Source organism: Colletotrichum godetiae (assembly GCF_030913485.1).
Source record: "Colletotrichum godetiae strain CBS 193.32 chromosome Unknown BDP55scaffold_20, whole genome shotgun sequence".
In the NCBI taxonomy this organism is placed as follows: Eukaryota; Fungi; Ascomycota; class Sordariomycetes; order Glomerellales; family Glomerellaceae; genus Colletotrichum; species Colletotrichum godetiae.
Window position 1 is genome coordinate 107,726 of NW_026851268.1, and position 17,322 is coordinate 125,047.

A 17,322-nucleotide genomic window follows, 5' to 3' on the forward strand; every position below is an offset into this window, starting at 1 on the left:
ACCTGCCCCGAGACTCCGGGTCTCCCGCCCAATCCCGGGCGCGTCCAATCCCGCTACAGATGATTCTCAGGTGGTGCAGCTGGGGCGCGCCAAAGAGCTCCCATCCATCGACCCTGCAAATCGTCCAACCACTCTTACCATCGTCATCGACTCCAATCGCACCACCACCACCACCACCATCGCCTCTTCCACAAGCACAGCGCAATCACAGTCACAATGGGCGGCCTCAATCTCGAAGTTTTCAAGGTACGAGCTTGACATTTTGCAGGAACCCCCCCAGTCTTTCAATCGCAGAACCCTTCATCACATGAAGAAACATCTTGACTGACAATGGCGCCACCAAATAGTTTGGCATGTATGTCATGTTCCCCATCGGTGTCATGTACTACTTTGGCACGAACCTCGACAACCGATTCGCGGTGCCCGAATTTTGGCCAAAGGCCGAGCACTCCCACAAGATCCCGTTTGATCGCGACGAGATCAAGAGCGAGTATATTCGCCTGGCCAAGAGGCAGCGGGCGTTTGACGAGGTTAAGAGGGAGAGGGAGGCTAGGGAGGCTGCGCAGAACCCGCCTTCGAATGCGGAGCAGTCATGAGGGGGGTTCGATGTACGGCTCAAGCGGATGAGGGGGAAAAGGCGATGGCACATTCGATCTGGATTCTCGCCGGGACTTGAAACTTTGAAAAGGACGACTACCGGGAGACTGACTGCCTTGCGAGAACCGAGAGAAGTTTCGCGCTGTATCATATGGGCGTTTTTGGGCTGTCAAAAAGAAGAACGTGCTTGGCTTGGGAAATTTGTCATGCGATTGACGCGGAGTTTTTGGGCGGAACGGATATCATTCCTTGGGGGTTGATTCGGATTCTCGGGTTGGACCCCAGACAACGCCCCTCTGAGCATTCTACCATTGCTTGTATTACGTGGTTCTTGTCTACATGTTGTACACAAAAAATAGGGTATCCTACAACAAGATGTACATCAGCACCCAAGGGTCAGGTGTGTATATGCACCCAGCATCTACGAGTCGAGGTTCTCCTCAATGCCAGACCACTGCTCCTCGGGGATGTCTCCCCGCGTGGGGTTACCGTACACAGCCTGCACCTCGGGAAACTCCTGCAACGCAGCCAAGAGCTCGCTCAGCGTCGTGGCCTCGAGCCCCTCGTCAATCTTGACCTTTGTATCCTCGTTGGCGCTCCAGATGATCTCGGAGCTGAGCAGCCCGAGCTCAAACTTGGGGCCCACGCCGTTGACGACGGCGTTGGTCATGTTGGGCTGCGTCCAGACGACGAGGTTGCCCTCCTCGTCGGTCTCGAGGTCCTCTGCGCCGCACTCGATGGCGTCGTCCATGATGTCGTCGACGGTCACGGGAGAAGGCGAGCCTTCTTTTGCGGCAAAGACGACGCGGCCTAGGCGGGTGAAGAAGAAGGTGGTGGCGTTGGCGGCGCCCTTGTGTTTCTTGACGAGGACTTTGAGGTCTTGGAGGGACCGGGCTTTGCTTTCGGTCTCGACTTCGATTATGAGGGCGACGCCGGGCGGGAGGATGGCTTCGAGGGTGAGGGGTTCGAGGGAGGCGCCTGAAGCAGAGCGGCCTTGGCCTCGGGCGATGGCAGAGTCAATTACGGCTTTGGGAACGCCATCTTTTGGGGGTTTCCAGGTTAGCTGTTTGTGTGGTTTCCTGATGGTGAACGAATGCAGTTGTTTGGGGACGAGGTACCAACCTTTCTTCGCATTCGCGACTGCTGTGACGAGCTGGGGATTGTTCTCGGTTCCGTGTACTACGTGGGATTGGTAAGCTTGTGTGTGCGATGCGAGGGCCGGTGATGCGATGGGAGACGCACGCCTGGAGTAGAGGGCAATTGTTTTTGAGTGCTGGCTGCGCATGTTATTCTTTTGCGCATCGGCAGCACCCTTTTTGTGCTTGATCTTGGACCACTTGTTGTGCCCACTCAGTACGGCGGGCGTCGTCGAGAGTGGACGCAGACATTGGCAGCAGAAAGACGTTGTGGTGGGCTGAGCTCTAGGTCTGGGAACGGGGATTTGAGGGACGGCGACGGCGATGCGCGATGTGATGGTCCGGACAGGGCCGGAGACGAACGGGCGCATGGTTGATGACGGAGGTTACCTCGGTGACGATTGCGCCGGTCGATTGTTCTCCGGGTCGTAATTCGGAGCTGTCAATGGCTGTTTTGGTTCATGTCGGTGCATGTCATGTTTCTGTCCGGGACACACTTCCTGCCACACGGACGGCGGGAGCTCGGAGCTTCCTCGAAATTTAAGTGGAACCACCGGGTGCGTCTGACGTGTGGCTGATTACCTATTGTACAGACCCTTGACTTTCAGAGTTGACACTTTTTGAGATGGTACGGCTGAGCCACAGCCGGCGCCTCAAAGTGATATGTCATGGCTCCTGTCTCCCCCCTATGGAGCCCTATGGAGAGAGCTTGGGACAGACCCGCCGGGGGGTAGCCGCCCCTAATTCCATGGGACTCACTTTACCTTAGACCATCCCGTACCTGACCGCATGCCTGTCCTGTCCCTCAACCTGTCCCCAATAACCCATCCCACCCTTCGACAACACATCCGACGAAAAGGGAACAACAACATCCATTGATACAAAACACCAGAACCACCTACGTGTGTGCGCTCGACGGCGTAACCTCACACACACAACCTCCCCGTCGTCTCCAATGTCGTCGACAGGAGCCCCCAATGGCTCCAACGGGGACCACGCGCAAGCAGTTGCCTCGCCTAGGCCATCAACAGCTGCATCGGGACCACCACCACAACCGCCCCCGGCCGCAGCGACAGCTATCGCGGTAGACTCGTCCGCGACATCGACCCCCGAGCTCGACGTCCCGAAGCTGCAGTCCCTCCCCGCCGAACAACAGGAGCTCTTCCTCCTGACCTTTGTCTCGACCCTCTCCAAGCACGTCCTCAGCCTCCCCGCCGACGACTGCACCGCCCAGCAGTTCTACCTCAAGAAGGAGATCTTTCAGATCATCAATCTCCCCTCGCCGCAGCCGAGCCGAGTCGTCAGGAACAACCTGGGAAAGTGTCTCGCCCACATCTTTGGCCATGGCGATAGGAAGCTCCTCTTCGAGACCATCAACGATCTGATTGGCATCATCTCGGGCGCCAAGTCCAAGGCCGATGCCGGTCCGCGCACAAAGCACGCTGCTGTCGCCTGTCTGGGAGACGTATACGTATCTGCCGGCGACAGCGCCATCGGCCTACACCAGCTGGCCTGCGCCACGCTCATCAAGCTGCTCAAGTCTTCGTCCAACAATGCCGGCCTCCGTGCTGCCGTCTTTGTGTCCCTGGCCAAGCTTGTAAAGATGGTGGAGGGGAGTGTAGACGAGAATGTCGCCAGGGATATCTTTAAGCAGTCGCGCAGCTTCGCCACTAGCGATAAGGGCTCGCTCGTCATCGTTTCGGCGTGTCGGTGCCTGCGATCCCTGGTTCGGCACACCCCGTACTTTGAGAACTCTAGCGACTTTGAGAAGCTGCAGGCTGCCATATGGAAGGTCACTGACTCTTCGTCGTCGCAAGTGAGGCACGCCGCCGCGGAAGCGCTGGCTGAGGCCATGGTGCGCGGTTATTCAGAGACTGGAGTGGCGGAAGGCGCTCCCGTGACATCAAAGGCGTCCAAGAGGTTTTCCAAGAAGCCCATCAAGCGCACGGGTACAGCGGCCAGCATGGTGGCTGACGAGGACGAGTTACCGACGTCGCGGCCTGGCAGCCCTGCCCCTGGTGGAAAGAGGACGCAGGACCTTGCCCTGTCTCTGACGGAGATTCTCAAGATCTTATCAACGCAGTATGCCAAGATGCCGACGTCTAACAGGGCGAGAGCCGCCATTGGCGTGTGCTACGGCAAGGTGCTCAGAAAGCTCGGCGAGAAGACCGTGGAGGCGAATTACCTCAGGATTCTCGAGAGCTTGACCATTGACATTTTGGGACAACCCAATATCCTCAATAACCGTTACCGTCTTCTCATTTCGAGGCGCATTGTTGATACAATCCTCCAGGATGTTATTGGAAAGAAGATTCTGGGTGAGTCTGGTCAGACTGCGGCGGCCAAGTCGATTATCAACGACATTTTGAAGAACTACCCTCAAGCCCTGACGGAGCGGCCCGAGCCGTCGAAGCACACTCTCATCGCTTCCCTCGGCGCTGTGGCAGCGCTCATCAACAACTTGGGATCCGCTGCGAACAACTTTGCCGAGTCTTGCCGCGACGGTCTCTTGCAGGTTCTCCAGCACCCCAGCTACTCAGTTCAGGTGCACGCTTCGGCATGCATGAAGGCGTTTGTGTTGGCTTGCCCACAGCAGCTCCTTCCCTGCTTGTCAGTTTGCATGAACAGTTTGAGCAGAGAGCTAGCTCTCTTGACGAGTGGCCGAAACTCTCCTCGACGATGTGTAGGTTTTGCCCATGGTTTGGCGGCAACACTAAGCGCCAGCCCAGCGCGACCTCTGCATGGTTCCGTCGACATTAACAGCCGTGTACTCACCATGGCCACCAACTTGCTGAAGTCGAGCGGACAGTCTGAGTTGAGGGTCTCAAGTACTCAAATCCAGGTTGCCTGGATCCTTATCGGCGGCTTGATGTCGCTCGGACCGAACTTTGTCAAGATTCACCTTTCTCAGTTACTTCTTCTTTGGAAGAATGCGCTCCCGAAGCCGTTGTCAAAAGACAACACTGCACACCGGAGTTTCTTGGAGGCTTCCTTCTTGACCCATGTCAGAGAATGTGCTCTGGGATCTATCCTCTCGTTCCTACAGTTCAACAACCGTTTGTTGACGGTCGATGTTTCCAAGCGCATAGCAACGATGCTTCAAAACACGTCCGCATTCTTGCGAACGCTGCCTGCGAGGAAGACCACCGACGACGTGGCGCAGAGGCTGACGCCGGCATTGCAGCTTCACGATCTCGATATGATGGTGCAACGTCGAGTTCTGCAATGCTACATCAAGTTGGTCAACCTCAGCCCAGCTGGTGGCAGCGAGGCCCTTTTGCAATCCAACCTCCTCACAATCGCGATATCGCTGTTTGCGGACCCGGAAAACTATTCGGTCAACTCTCTCAGTGCATCGATCGCGAATGCCGCGGCCACGTTCGAGACAGTTTGGGACGTTGGCGATAACTCTGGGTTCGGTATCACAGGTCTCATTTCCGGGTTCAAGATCAAGGGCTTGCCTGGCCAGCAGGACAACTCAATAGAGGGGACGCCGCTGGAACAGGATACCCCAGAAGAGGCCATTGATAGATTGTTGCTGTCGCCAGTCTGTGGTACTCTAGAACATGACGCATCTCTTCTATACGTCGGCGACACGGCCTCGGAGCGGACGAACCCAGATCCACCAGCCACGGAGGTCATCAACATGGCTATCCAGCTTTTCGCATTCGTATTCCCGCTCACGCCTCCCAAAGTACAAGAGAGTGTTCTTGAGCAGGTTAGGACCTTCATGTCGGCTGGCCCTCTTTTGAGAGACCCTGGAAGGAAGGCAGCTATGAATGTCAACGTCTCAGTTGCCATCTTGTCGACGCTGCGTGTGGCTGTGAAGGAGACTCAATCATCGCCTGGCAACGTCACCAATCTGGCCGTGGAGAGGCTTCTCCAGGACATGCTGCGGGACTTTGTCATTGACGGAGATCAGTATGTCCGGAGCGTTGGGTATGCTGCAGTTGCTAGGCTTTGCAATGCCTGTGGTAATGCCTTCACCAACCACGAGATCAAGTACCTTGTCGACACCATCGTCAGTAACCGAGAGCCGAGTGCTCGCGCTGGCTGTGCCATGGCACTCGGATCCATCCAAACCAAGGTTGGTGGCATGGCGGCGGGCTACCATTTGAAGACTATTCTTGGCATTCTCATGTCTCTCTGCAACGATCCTCATCCTACCGTCCATTTCTGGGCCTTGGAGGCACTCGCCCTGGCTTCAGATGCTGCCGGGCTGAGCTTTGCTGGATATGTGCCTAGCACGCTCGGAATGCTGGCACAGCTTTATGTCTCTGATACGCATCACCCGGAAATCTCGTCTGCTATTACGATGAATCTCGAAATGGAACTCTCCACCCCCGCCGCCATCACGCGATGCGTCGACTCTCTCATCAACGTCCTGGGTCCTGACCTGCAAGACTCGACCAAATCGAGGGAGCTTATTCTTAACCTCATCAACCAGCTTCAGGAGGAGGACGACTTGCTGGTGCAGCGTGCCACTCTGAGTTGTTTCGAGCACCTGTCGCTTTACGCGCCGGGATATATGCACTTTGATGACTATGTCAAGTTGCTCCAGAAATACCTCAGATCAGAGTATCCGATCTTGCGGGACGTCGCCGTCGATGGCCTGTACAACATCATGAAGAGGAACCCCAATGACGTGATCAACGCGGCTGAGAAGGGCTTCGAAGATCACTTGTGGCTGGTTCTTGATACTGCGCCGACGCACGATGGTATCAGGAACATCCTCAGGAACTGGATGCGGCAGACTTGTTTGACTGACACTGGTCTGTGGCTTCAAAGATTTCAGACTGTGCTCAAAATGACTAGGGCCAAGGCCAAGGAAGAGTCCGACGTCGGGACCAAGAAGTCGGGCGGATTGCCGGACCTACAGGACGAGGAAGTGGCTGGCTTTGCAGGCACCGCCAAGGATGATCAAGACAACAAGGCCGGGGCTGAAGTCGAGCCTCTTCGATGGCAAGTCACGACATTCGCCATCAGCTGTATCAACGACATGTTTGTCTTGATTGCGAAGGATGTGATGACGAACGGCGAGTCCGCTGCGCAGGTGGCGCTTCAGAATAGGATTGGTGATGTCGTCCGCATGGCCTTCTCCGCGTCCACGTCTAGTGTCCTGGAGCTGCGCGTGTGGGGCCTCAAGATCATTGGGGCAGTCCTCAAGATGTTTGGACGGACACCCGACCCGGACTTTGACGAAGCCATGCTTCTCGAACAGTACCAGGCTCAGATCAGTTCCGCGCTCACGCCCGCTTTTGCCGCCGACTCGTCCCCTGAGCTAGCGTCTGAAGCCGTCAATGTCTGTGCCGGCTTCATCGCCACAGGCATCGTTACAGATGTTGATAGAATGGGTCGTATTCTCAAGACTCTGGTGTCTGCTTTGGAGAACTTCTCCAAAGAGAACGAGAATGCTGGCATTGGCGAGCTGAAGGGTCTTAGCTCCAATGCGCAAGTCATGGTCAAGATGTCCGTCTTCTCGGCCTGGGCAGAGCTACAAGTTGCCAGCTCGGAGCAGAAATACCTGCTCGACGTGCTGAAACCTCACATTGGAACGTTAACGCCTCTGTGGCTGGAGTCGCTGCGAGAGTTTGCCCGCTTGCGCTTCGAGCCTGATATTTCAATGACACTCGGACCCCCCTCGCTATCAGGCAGTCTCGATACTATCTACGCGGCTCTGAACAGAGAGACGCTGCTCAAGTTCTACCAAGAATCATGGCTTAAACTCGTCGACGCTATTGCAAGCTTGATTGAGCAAGACAGCGAGTTTGTGTTTGATGCTCTCGATGGGAAGGCGTCTGAAGGGTTGAGCACGAACGGCCACACCAAGGGTCCTGACATCAACTACCGCGACGAGCCTGTTGCGTTCTTCTTCGTCCTATTTGGAATCGCATTCGAGGCCCTAGCTACGCGCCCTGGCCAAAGTGACTCGTTGGCTACTCAAGAGCAGAACCTGGCTATTTTGCAGGCCCTCAAGAAGATCCTCCACCCGAGTGTATCCGGCCATGCAATTTACAGAGAGGCAATCTTCTCGGAGACAATGGATCTGCTCGATAGACTGGTCTTGACGGAAGGACTCGACGTGCAAGGCGTTATTGTAGAGATCGCGAGAGCACTCTGCGTCTCTCACCCATCGGCACGCAAGAAGGACTCTGGCGATGACGGCGATCTATCAGACGACATTGACCAGCTTTTCGAGCTCACACGCATCATCGTCCTGGTCCTCGCCGGGCTGCTTCCCAACCTCACAGAGGCAAATCAGCCGGGCCGCCACCAAATGACGGAGGAAGCCGTGCTCCTCATTCGCTCATCCCTGAATGCGCTCGTTGACGCTGCCGAGGTCTTCCCCTCCATCATCAAGACCGACCTTCACGCCTGCATTATCCACATCCTGGCCACCATCCTTGCGACTCCCGGATGTCAGGAAGTCATCGTTCCGCAGTCCCTACCCACCCTCAAGCGCTTCGTCGCGAGCATGACAAAATCCCGCAGGGCGAGCAGCGGCGAGGATGGCAGCGGGCCGTCGCCTACGGATGTCCAGCTGCAGGGCTGCCTGCGCCGGTTCCTTTCGATTTACCTTAACGCACAGAAGCGAGAGGTGCCTACATCCCTCACCTGCGTCAAGAACTGTTTGCTCGCGAGCACCATCCTGTTCACGGGCGGCACGAACCACCTGGCGGCGAATGATGCTCTTGTGGCAAGATACCTCGATGAGGTGGTTGATTGCCTGACGGATCGCATGGTATGTAGTCATCTGAAGATTCCCTAGATGTGTCGATATACGTGACTAACACTTTGGTACAGACGGCCAAGATCGCTGCCAACTGCATCAGGTCGCTGCTCCTGCAGGGCAACCCTACACCGGCAGACCACACCATTGCGCGCTACCTCCTCCCGCGCCTCGTCGCATTCGTGACCAACACGGCGCCAGAGGACCCGGAGAACGCCCGCTCCATGATTGCGCACTCGCTGAGCCAGTACGTCGGCGTCGTACCCCGAGACCGCGTCCCCGTCGCCATGGCGCTCGTTCTGCCCACCTGTCTCGCGCGCGCCTCCTCCGAGGGCGAAGACTGCTACAGGGACACCTCGGCGCGGCTGCTGGAGTTGGCGGCCATTGACCAGAACGCGTTCCGCACCGTCGTGGCGAGCATGAGTGACGGGCAAAAGGCCTTCCTTGAGGAGGTTATCCGGTGGGGACGGCAGCAGGGGCCTACGGAACAGGCCGCGAGCGGGGCGACGGGTCAGCCGAGCATCGCGTTGAAGATGGACTTTGGAGGGTGATATGTGATCAAGTTTTTATGGTTACTTTTTTCCATGGTCCGTGACGGGGAAAGGTTGTAGAGAGGTATGCATAGTAGGAGGAGGAACGTGAGAGGTAGTGCGGCGTTGGAGGGGTGGCATTGGGGAGAAGATGGCATTAGACAAGATGCGACTGTTGCTGCCGGGTACACTTTCCTGCAGGAAACCCAAAGACAGACGGAGGGGGATTTCAAAAGTAGATGTTACAAAAGAGCAAGAATCATGCCGGCAAAGCCTATGAATCGAAGTCGTGTTTTTTTCCGTTCCCTCTCCTAGGGGCTGCTGAATTCCCATTCGTTACGATATGTCAGGACTACTGGGTGATGGGATGTCGCTAGCCGGAGAAGGGGGGGGGCAGGGATCAAAACGCATCCCGTCAACTCGGATCTTGCGTGACCACGGGCTTGGAAAAGAAAGTATGAAGTCGGTTCCCGTACTTTTTTCATCCGGCGTGGAAGATTCGAAGGGGGATTTGAGATTCTCATCCGGTCTGGAATTTCTCCATCGATTGGTATTGCTTTTTCTTTTCGAGAAGGAGGGTAGTGGTTTGTTTACGTGCAGGAAGAGGGAGGATGGTGAGGGACGACATCACGTCACATTACACGGCTTCCCCTATTGGGAGTCTAGAATCAAGAAATCAAGAAGTGTGGCTTTCTCGTGTAAAGAACCATGCTTCGGCCAAGACTCGTGAACTCCTCTGACGATTGGCTTTTGGCATAGCGGGCTCTTTCCCACATCCTATTCCTCCTTCTTTTCTAGATACCAATCCAGAGTTCCGTTGATCATTTGCTTTCCTCACGAATGCAGAGACACGTCCCCGTAAATGCCACCGTTTTCGTGCAGAGTACCCTTACATGAGATACCTAGATGTAGACGAAGCAGAAGGCATGCCAAGGTAGCAGTGTAATGCGTACTGCTTTGCAGGGGTTTAGAAAACCAGCGCAAATGCAGGTAAGTAACCGCGTGCCGCCCACCCACACCCTCCAAGCTGCGCTGTGCCATCGATTTCATCGGCACGAGACCGGGGAGGTATCGACTTTTCAATACATCCCGTCTGCACTGGGGCAAGATGAACATATCAGAAGAAAAGCAGGTAAACGGGGGGTGGACAGCAGTATATGGGATTTTGGACCTTAGGGACACGCATTAAAGTGTACGTTCGACGTAAACGGATCCCTTCCTCCGAATTCGGGCGTATGGATCTAGTTAACTGCCAAAATATGTGCTCATGAACTTCTCCGTCCTCAGATAACCGGATGTATCGGTAGATGTTGGATGTTTGCTATATCATCTCTCCAGTCGGGCTCGCTTGTCTCGAAGCCGAAGCCGAGGCCAAGGCAGTGGCAGACACACACACACACACACACACACACACACACACACACACACACACACACACACACACAGGTAGCTGCATAAACCCTTGTCCAAGCTTGACGTATTGGTGTGACGAGGCCAATGCCGCCATTGTGGATTTCTCTTTTGTCTGGCCTAGCCTGGGGCCAGAAGCACCGGTTAGGCTTGTACCCGTACCGATGAAGTGGTCTGAAGGAATACGCAGTATGTAGCCATGCGCAAGCGCGCGGCGGGTATTGGCGATGTGGCTGTTAGTCCAAGGACCATCCAAGAGACAAGACAGAAACCGGGGTAGAGGGAGAAGTGAGGGGAGAGAGCGTGGGATCCCTTGATGCTTATCACATCTCATACAAGTGGGCTTTACCAGCACCAACACTCAGCATTTGCGATGCCAACAGAGGCCTTAGACGGTGTATCGGGATCCCCTTCTTGCATTGTTGTAGAGATGAACAGGTGGTCCGTAATGCCGAAAAGCAAACGCATGTTTGCTTGCTGAGCCGAGGACAGAGCAGATGGGCATACCATTAGCTCTTCTCAGCATCCCACCACCTGCAGTGCCATCACCACCACCACTGCCTTCTGGGAGCTGCCATGAATCAAATGTGGGTTTGTGGAAAGTGGGCGGCGGCGGCGGGATCTCGGTCGGTATGGCATACGCTGGTGTGCCACGGTGAGGAGAAGGAGATGATGGATCGATATTTTCGTTGAATCAGATTCTGACAGTTCGTCATTCTCCAGTTCCTTTCCCAGATATATCCCTTTCATTGCCGGAGGGGACGAAGATGTGTTGTCGGGGAGGCGGACGTCGTCGCCGGATTCGAAGCGTCCACAAGTCCGTGACTACGACCACATATTACGGGCGTATGTACGTACAGTCGGGCGGCATATGCATAGCTCCCCGCTCTCTTCACTCCATGTCGCTTCTCCTCCGCAGCATTCTTGCTTTCCTTTCTTTTTTCTTCCTTCCACTTCACATTCGCCTCACGGGACGGGGCCAGGAGTAGTTATAGATTGTGCAGGTGAGACAAAAGCCTCGGTCGGCCAAACGGCTGTAGAAGACGTTAGCCCGCTTCCAAACCGGCCCCTCCAAACTTTGGCAGCATACCCGATGAATGAGGCCTTGACAAGGCGGATAGCCGCATAAGACCTGTGGCCAATTCTGGTAACACTAGGCTGGTGTCGGCTCAAATTCGAGGGGTTCCAGGTATAGTCCGTTCACAGGCGAGGGGCGTACGAGTATGTCATCGAGCATCTCAGCCGCCTCTGGATGCATTGCCTGCCGCAACCCGGGCCTCGTAGCAATCTAAAGACCGACTCCGGCATAACGCCTAGTCTCTGATCTCTTTTATCTTGACCAAGTGTCGACCAAGCTGATACTCGAGCGAGGTAGTTGATCCGGTGAACAAGATTAGTCGCTTTGACTGTTGGTAACGAGCGTTTTTCCGCATCTGGACGCGTGCTTGTCACTCGCTGACCTGGGGCTCCAATCTCGGTATCCAACCAACCATAGACCCCAAACTTCATCAGTCGCCGTGTCTAGCGCAGGATGCAGGATGCAACGACGGCGTTGGCCCTATCGATGTTGCTTGGCCCGAGGCTGCGTCTGAGCCGTACACGCTGTCCGTTCGCTCGTAGATTCGTCTCGGCCATCACGGGATTCAATCAACATGCATCGAGTCGCCCATGTTTGCCTCATAGGTTCAATCGGGAGACTTGGAGGTGGTCGGTTCGACTAAATCGTCAAAATTGTCCGATTCCTGTCCAATTACATTATTGGTGATGAATTCTACGCTCCATCGGGCAATGAGCGGATGGTGACAACATCCACAATGCCTGCTTCGTCAAACATCGTGACCCGAAAGAAAGTTCGGGAGTCCTAGCTAGCACAGGAGGGGTCTTGCAAGTGCAAGAGTAAATCAGGAAATATCCATCTCAACAGAGACATCATGCATCAAGCGCCCGGGGACACGTCGTCTGGTGCGTGTTCACTGGGTGGCAGCACTGGCTGAATGCCTTTCTATCATCCTTTCCATTCCTTGGACCCTGACTTAGAATGGTGTGTGGTACCACAGGCAACCACCGGCTCTTTTGGTTTTTCTGGTTCCGATTGATGAGAAGATGACGATTCGCCAGATGGCCCACTACTACTCGAGCTGGACGTCGCCAATGACTTGGACTTCTCGTTCGACCTCTTCTTTTTCGACGGGTCGCCGCTCTTCTTTGTTGGACGAAAACCCGGATTTTGTGACTGTCCTTGGGCGATTCCTTCGTTAGTCAGACGTGCCTCGATCTCGTGGCCGCTCAAAGACTTTCCGTCGAGTGCCTTGACAGCGCTTAGTGCGGTATCTGGCGTCCGGAACGTCGCAAAGGCATGGCCGCCTTTTCTTTGGTTGTTGGAGCCGCGAGGGATATCAATTCTTTGAAGCTCTGATTTGCTCGATGTACTTTGCTGGATAAAAGCCCTGATCTGGTCATCCGAAGTGTTGCGACCGATGCGACTGACAACAATTCTTCTCTGTTCAGTAATAACGGTTTGGTCAGGGGAAGCAGGGTACATTCCACTGTGACCGTCGTACCACGCGACCGGCTGCTGACTGTTGTAATATCCTTGACTAGGATTAAAAGTATTCGGATCCCACTGCAAAATACAGTATGTCAGTAAACCTATCTCCAATGAACCCTCTCTTGCCGATGGTCCTACCTGAGGATATGATGCTCCTGGATAGGAATCATACGGGTAGGGGCCAGCTTGCTGATAGCCTAACGCTGATTCATGTCTTTGCGATCTCGCTTGCGTAGATGCTGAGTTCTCGTTCACCTCGACGTCTTTGATCATAATGGGACTTGATATATTGCGATCGTCAAACATGATCCGCCTGCCGTGAAACACGCCCTCTTTCAGGCGATCTCGAATGTATGTTAGCGAATGGCTTGACGTTGCCAGCCGGCCGGGTACACCCACTACATGCACCGTGGAAATTGTGTTGGCCCATCACCCTAATCCAGCCAGAGGTACTGGGCCCAAAGATTTGAACATGATCAACAACACAACCTTCGCGGAGCCAATCCTTGAATTGTCTCCAGTTTGTGTCGAAAGGCAGCTGTTTCGTCTGTCAGGATATCGTTTCATTTGCGGTGTAGCCGGTGTCACGAACGTTTGCTATGGGTATGTAAAAGGTTCCGGTTTCCAGACCGGGAGGGACCATTTGCGGTTGCATGTTGGCGCGGGATGACGGGAAGCAACTTCTGACACGGACTCTGTCCAACGTTAGACGCCAACGTCTTGACCTGACTGGTGATTATGTGACGGCGTGAAGAACCAAGCAGTGACAGGATCTCGTGGGACACAAGATCCAGTGATGAATCACAAAGCCTTGGCCGTCCTCGAATCGACTCGGACAAAACAAAGGGAAGAGATTATGTTTTGCGGTGGTGAGGAGAGAACAATGGAATTGGTCTTTTATATTGGGTTACTTCTCTCTATCCTCCACGTTTCCTCGTGGAGGAAACCACTGAGAAACCAGGTGATCAGATGGCCAATGAAGAGAAATCTGGTCCTTAGATCGAGGAAAGGGAGTTTCCTGCTAGTGCTGCCCCCGGGTTATCCCAGTCTGAACCGGTACTTGGCAGGCAGACATTCCATCTTCGTTGGAAGTAGTCGTCCTGGCTTGGGTACCCGACCCCATGCTCTGCGCTTCGGGGTTCCTTGTCTGTGCCAACCAACACATCCGCTGGTGAATCGGCCGAATGGTCAGACGGAGTCAGAAATGATCTGGTACCGAATACCCGCAGTGCATCAGCGCCAAAGAACGTCGCAACGCAAGAGGTGAAATGCAGCTCATTAGATCGTGCCACTGAGCTTCTCCCTTGCAACGCATCGTAAAACGACAGCCACCATGTGGGGTCCAGCTTGATGCAAGCTTGTTTTGGGCACAGTCACCTATCGCGCGCATATGCTCTTTGACTATTGTCGGGTCGAGTAAGACGGGTTGCTATCATTATCGAGTCATCCGAAAGTATGTGCCGTGAACCTGGTCATTGGAGGCTGCGATGTAAGCTGCGGCTCGGCAACAGACAGATTTTCTCCCTTGAGTTCGCGTCGAAGCCAAAAGAACGAACGAACAGGGTTACATTTTTTTTTGGTGATAGCCAAAAAGGCTTCCCTTTTCGACTGACTCGTCCCGATCCGGAGAGGGAGCTAGGGACACCATTGAGAGCAACGACCAGGGACCATCGGTTTCTCAGATGGTCCATGAACAGCTGAAAATGCTGATCAAAATCCGAATGCATTCTGAATCTTTGCCCTTGATCATCTACAGCCAATGGCAGGTTGAAGTAATAGGCTCGAGGGGAGCAGGCTCGGACTGAGAAAGTTCCATCATAGACCCCTGCAATAAGTTGGTGCGATGCTGTGCCGCTGTACGTAGCATGCACCTCCAACACATTGTGATGCCTGGGATTACGTGTGGTCGATACAAATTGGCGACAGTTGAGAGAGAGGCCGTGGAAGACAATGTCCACTAAGCGCGGTGCTGGTAAGCCACGTCAACCTGTCAGAATGACAGACAATTCCTTGGGGAAGCGCCGGTGTTAACCACCATAGTTGGAGCGACAAGCAGAGCAACGGTCAAGGTTTTGCACGATTTCGTGAGGCCCTGTCCTTGTAGCCATGTCGCGGCTGTCTGTGAGAGATGCGAACGCTTACCACTAGCAGCCTTTCCTCGCAAGAGCAGTTTGCACAATGTGACTGCGGCAGTGGCATCCTTGGGGCTTGGAAATGACCACCCCTTTCTGTACCAGGTCGGCGCGGATGCTATATCCACATCGCGCTCGGCTGCAACAGCGTGCAGCCGCGGGTAGCTGGGAAACCAATAAAATCTGCGCCACATCCACAGGTTTGTGGTCTGTCTCCGGATGGTTGTTCGGGGAAGCTTCTGGTGCAGCCGTCTAAAACCAAAGTGGTGGCGCTGCAATCGATCAAGTCCTTTTGAAAGAGAAGGTATCGTCTACCTCGGACATGTCTAGACCGGACAGGTCCTCGTCGAAATCGTCCAGTACAGGCGCCTCCATTTGCGTCTCATCCTTGCCAGTGGTCATTGTCAAATCATTGCGCTGCGCGTCTTGCCATGGGGCTCCGGAGTCCTCAGCGTCTGTAAGTGATGCCATGAGATGATGCTTGTGATCTCCCAGTAGGAGAACGGCAGAATCTCCAGCCCAGTCGAGCCATGATGCTTGAGGCTTTCCCAACACTTTGGCATCGGGTAGCTGCCCTCTAAAGTGAACCGTCTTCGGGCCGTCGGACAAGGGGTCCCAGACGAATACCAAACCTGCGTAATTGTCTCCCTCACACGTAACCATGAGCACTTCGCGCTGTTTTGGGTGCCAGGAGAGAGCAGAAGCTTGGCTGTGAAAGATGAGAACGGCGCGCAGTTCAGATGACGCCAAATCCCAGACCCAAACAGTGCTTGGCCACTCCTCCAAGGTGGTAGCCAAGAGGCTGGATGATGCATCAAAGACGGATAAGGTGCGGGCTAGCTTGGTATCGACAGTGCCGTTGCTCGCTCGGGCCGGGGCAGATACGGACTGGGTCGCGCGTGAAAAGGAGTGCTGTGAACCTGATTGGGTTGTGGCGATTTCCTCTTGCCAGATCTGTCCTCACTGTATTAGTCTACGCCAAAGTTATTGCTCAAAGGTAGGTTGTGTCACCCACCTGAACGGTATCTCTCGGGACAATGGTGGCAGGATGCTCGAGTCTCATCGACTCGGCAGCAGACTTGGTTTCTAGAACGCATACGCTACGGGTGTGGTCGCACACTGCAATGCGAGAGCCGTCCGGACTGACTTGGCAGTGCTTTACCCCCGCGCCGAGTTCGTAATGCTTCTCGTCGATCGTCCAGGGCGAGGGTCCAGACCACGTCTTGAAGAGGCGGCCATCGGGCGTGTAAAACAGGATCTTGTGTCCTTGAGCCGCAGACTCCCACATGAGAAGCCAGCGGCCGTCTGGGGTCCAGGTCAGGCCCTGAGCATCGACAGTATCGGGCTGCCAAGAGCGAAGGACTTGTCGTGTCTTGGGGCGGTGGATACTGGCAATATCTTTACCGGCGACGCGTGTGAGAATGGCCAAATGTCCTGAGCCGGGACGAAGTGCAAAGCCACGAGAAGCTACACTAGCTTGGTGGAACTTTGGATTGCTAATCTCGATGGTTCTCGAGGTGGCGAGGTCGAAGATGGAGAACTTGAGGCCGTAAGACGAGCACATGAAGATCTCGGTATCGGACGCGCCAAACTGAACAAAGGTGGGCTTTAGATTGGGGGTTGCGGGGTTTCGTATGACGCCACGATAGCCTGGACCCGAAGCCGAGTAGATGAGAACCTGATCCGAGAAGCAAGCGAGAATGCGTTTTGACGAAGGTGACCATCGTAAAGCGTAGACAGGGCCGAGATTGGACGACAGCTTGACGCTATGGATAGTCTCCAGGGTTTCTACAGATCGTACACTGACACTGGTGGGCGACAGGGTTGCAATCAGGTTACCATCAGGACTTGACGCGCAATGGGGCGATGCTGTCAACGGTAAGCCTTGAGCAAAGAATGGACAAGAAGATGTTGAGAGCCTTACATTTGAAGATCCTTGAAAAGTGCATGATGCATGAGGTTGAGAGTTGTGTGTTGGAAGGCGCGAGTGTGGTATGAAGCCTAGGTACGGTACTTTACGTCAGGTACCCAAAGACGAGCCTGGCTTGTTTAGGAAAGTCTGAGACAAGGTAAGTGAAGTCTACTCAGTACCGAGTATTCCTTCGGGAAGTATCAAGGGACGGGTGTTTCTGCCGAAACGAAAAGGAGCAGGGTTTCTTTTTTGCCTTAGGTGAAGATGAATTGGGCAAGCGTTCCTGAGTCTCGGCAGTGGTGGAGTCTTGAAGAAAAGCCGTTGTTG

General features: G+C 54.6%; 5 protein-coding genes across 5 annotated transcripts; 2 read left to right on the plus strand and 3 right to left on the minus strand.

Annotated features, from left to right (window-relative positions):
• Positions 1 to 209: 209 nt before the first annotated feature.
• On the plus strand, positions 210 to 870 carry BDP55DRAFT_663321 (uncharacterized protein). The gene is made up of 3 exons (XM_060574873.1): positions 210 to 246; positions 348 to 599; positions 733 to 870. The coding sequence occupies exons 1-2, from the start codon at positions 217 to 219 to the stop codon at positions 594 to 596; spliced, it is 279 nt and encodes a 92-aa protein (XP_060429649.1). The 5' UTR covers positions 210 to 216; the 3' UTR covers positions 597 to 599; positions 733 to 870.
• BDP55DRAFT_146097 (transcriptional regulator-domain-containing protein) lies at positions 808 to 2,459 on the minus strand. The gene is made up of 3 exons (XM_060565584.1): positions 1,840 to 2,459; positions 1,720 to 1,776; positions 808 to 1,638 (listed from the first exon to the last, which is right to left on the minus strand). Exons 1-3 carry the CDS (start codon positions 2,102 to 2,104, stop codon positions 1,019 to 1,021), a joined length of 942 nt encoding a protein of 313 aa, XP_060429650.1. The 5' UTR covers positions 2,105 to 2,459; the 3' UTR covers positions 808 to 1,018.
• Positions 2,460 to 2,688: 229 nt separating this feature from the next.
• On the plus strand, positions 2,689 to 9,014 carry BDP55DRAFT_551862 (armadillo-type protein; the record flags this gene model as incomplete). The annotated part of the gene is made up of 2 exons (XM_060569149.1): positions 2,689 to 8,475; positions 8,538 to 9,014. The coding sequence occupies 2 exons, from the start codon at positions 2,689 to 2,691 to the stop codon at positions 9,012 to 9,014; spliced, it is 6,264 nt and encodes a 2,087-aa protein (XP_060429651.1).
• Positions 9,015 to 12,160: 3,146 nt separating this feature from the next.
• On the minus strand, positions 12,161 to 14,014 carry BDP55DRAFT_146157 (uncharacterized protein). The gene is made up of 4 exons (XM_060565586.1): positions 13,544 to 14,014; positions 13,351 to 13,489; positions 13,090 to 13,295; positions 12,161 to 13,026 (listed from the first exon to the last, which is right to left on the minus strand). Exons 1-4 carry the CDS (start codon positions 13,604 to 13,606, stop codon positions 12,409 to 12,411), a joined length of 1,026 nt encoding a protein of 341 aa, XP_060429652.1. The 5' UTR covers positions 13,607 to 14,014; the 3' UTR covers positions 12,161 to 12,408.
• Positions 14,015 to 15,352: 1,338 nt separating this feature from the next.
• On the minus strand, positions 15,353 to 17,140 carry BDP55DRAFT_146154 (WD40 domain-containing protein). The gene is made up of 3 exons (XM_060565585.1): positions 17,008 to 17,140; positions 16,099 to 16,952; positions 15,353 to 16,037 (listed from the first exon to the last, which is right to left on the minus strand). Exons 1-3 carry the CDS (start codon positions 17,030 to 17,032, stop codon positions 15,366 to 15,368), a joined length of 1,551 nt encoding a protein of 516 aa, XP_060429653.1. The 5' UTR covers positions 17,033 to 17,140; the 3' UTR covers positions 15,353 to 15,365.
• Between the last annotated feature and the right edge of the window lie 182 nt (positions 17,141 to 17,322).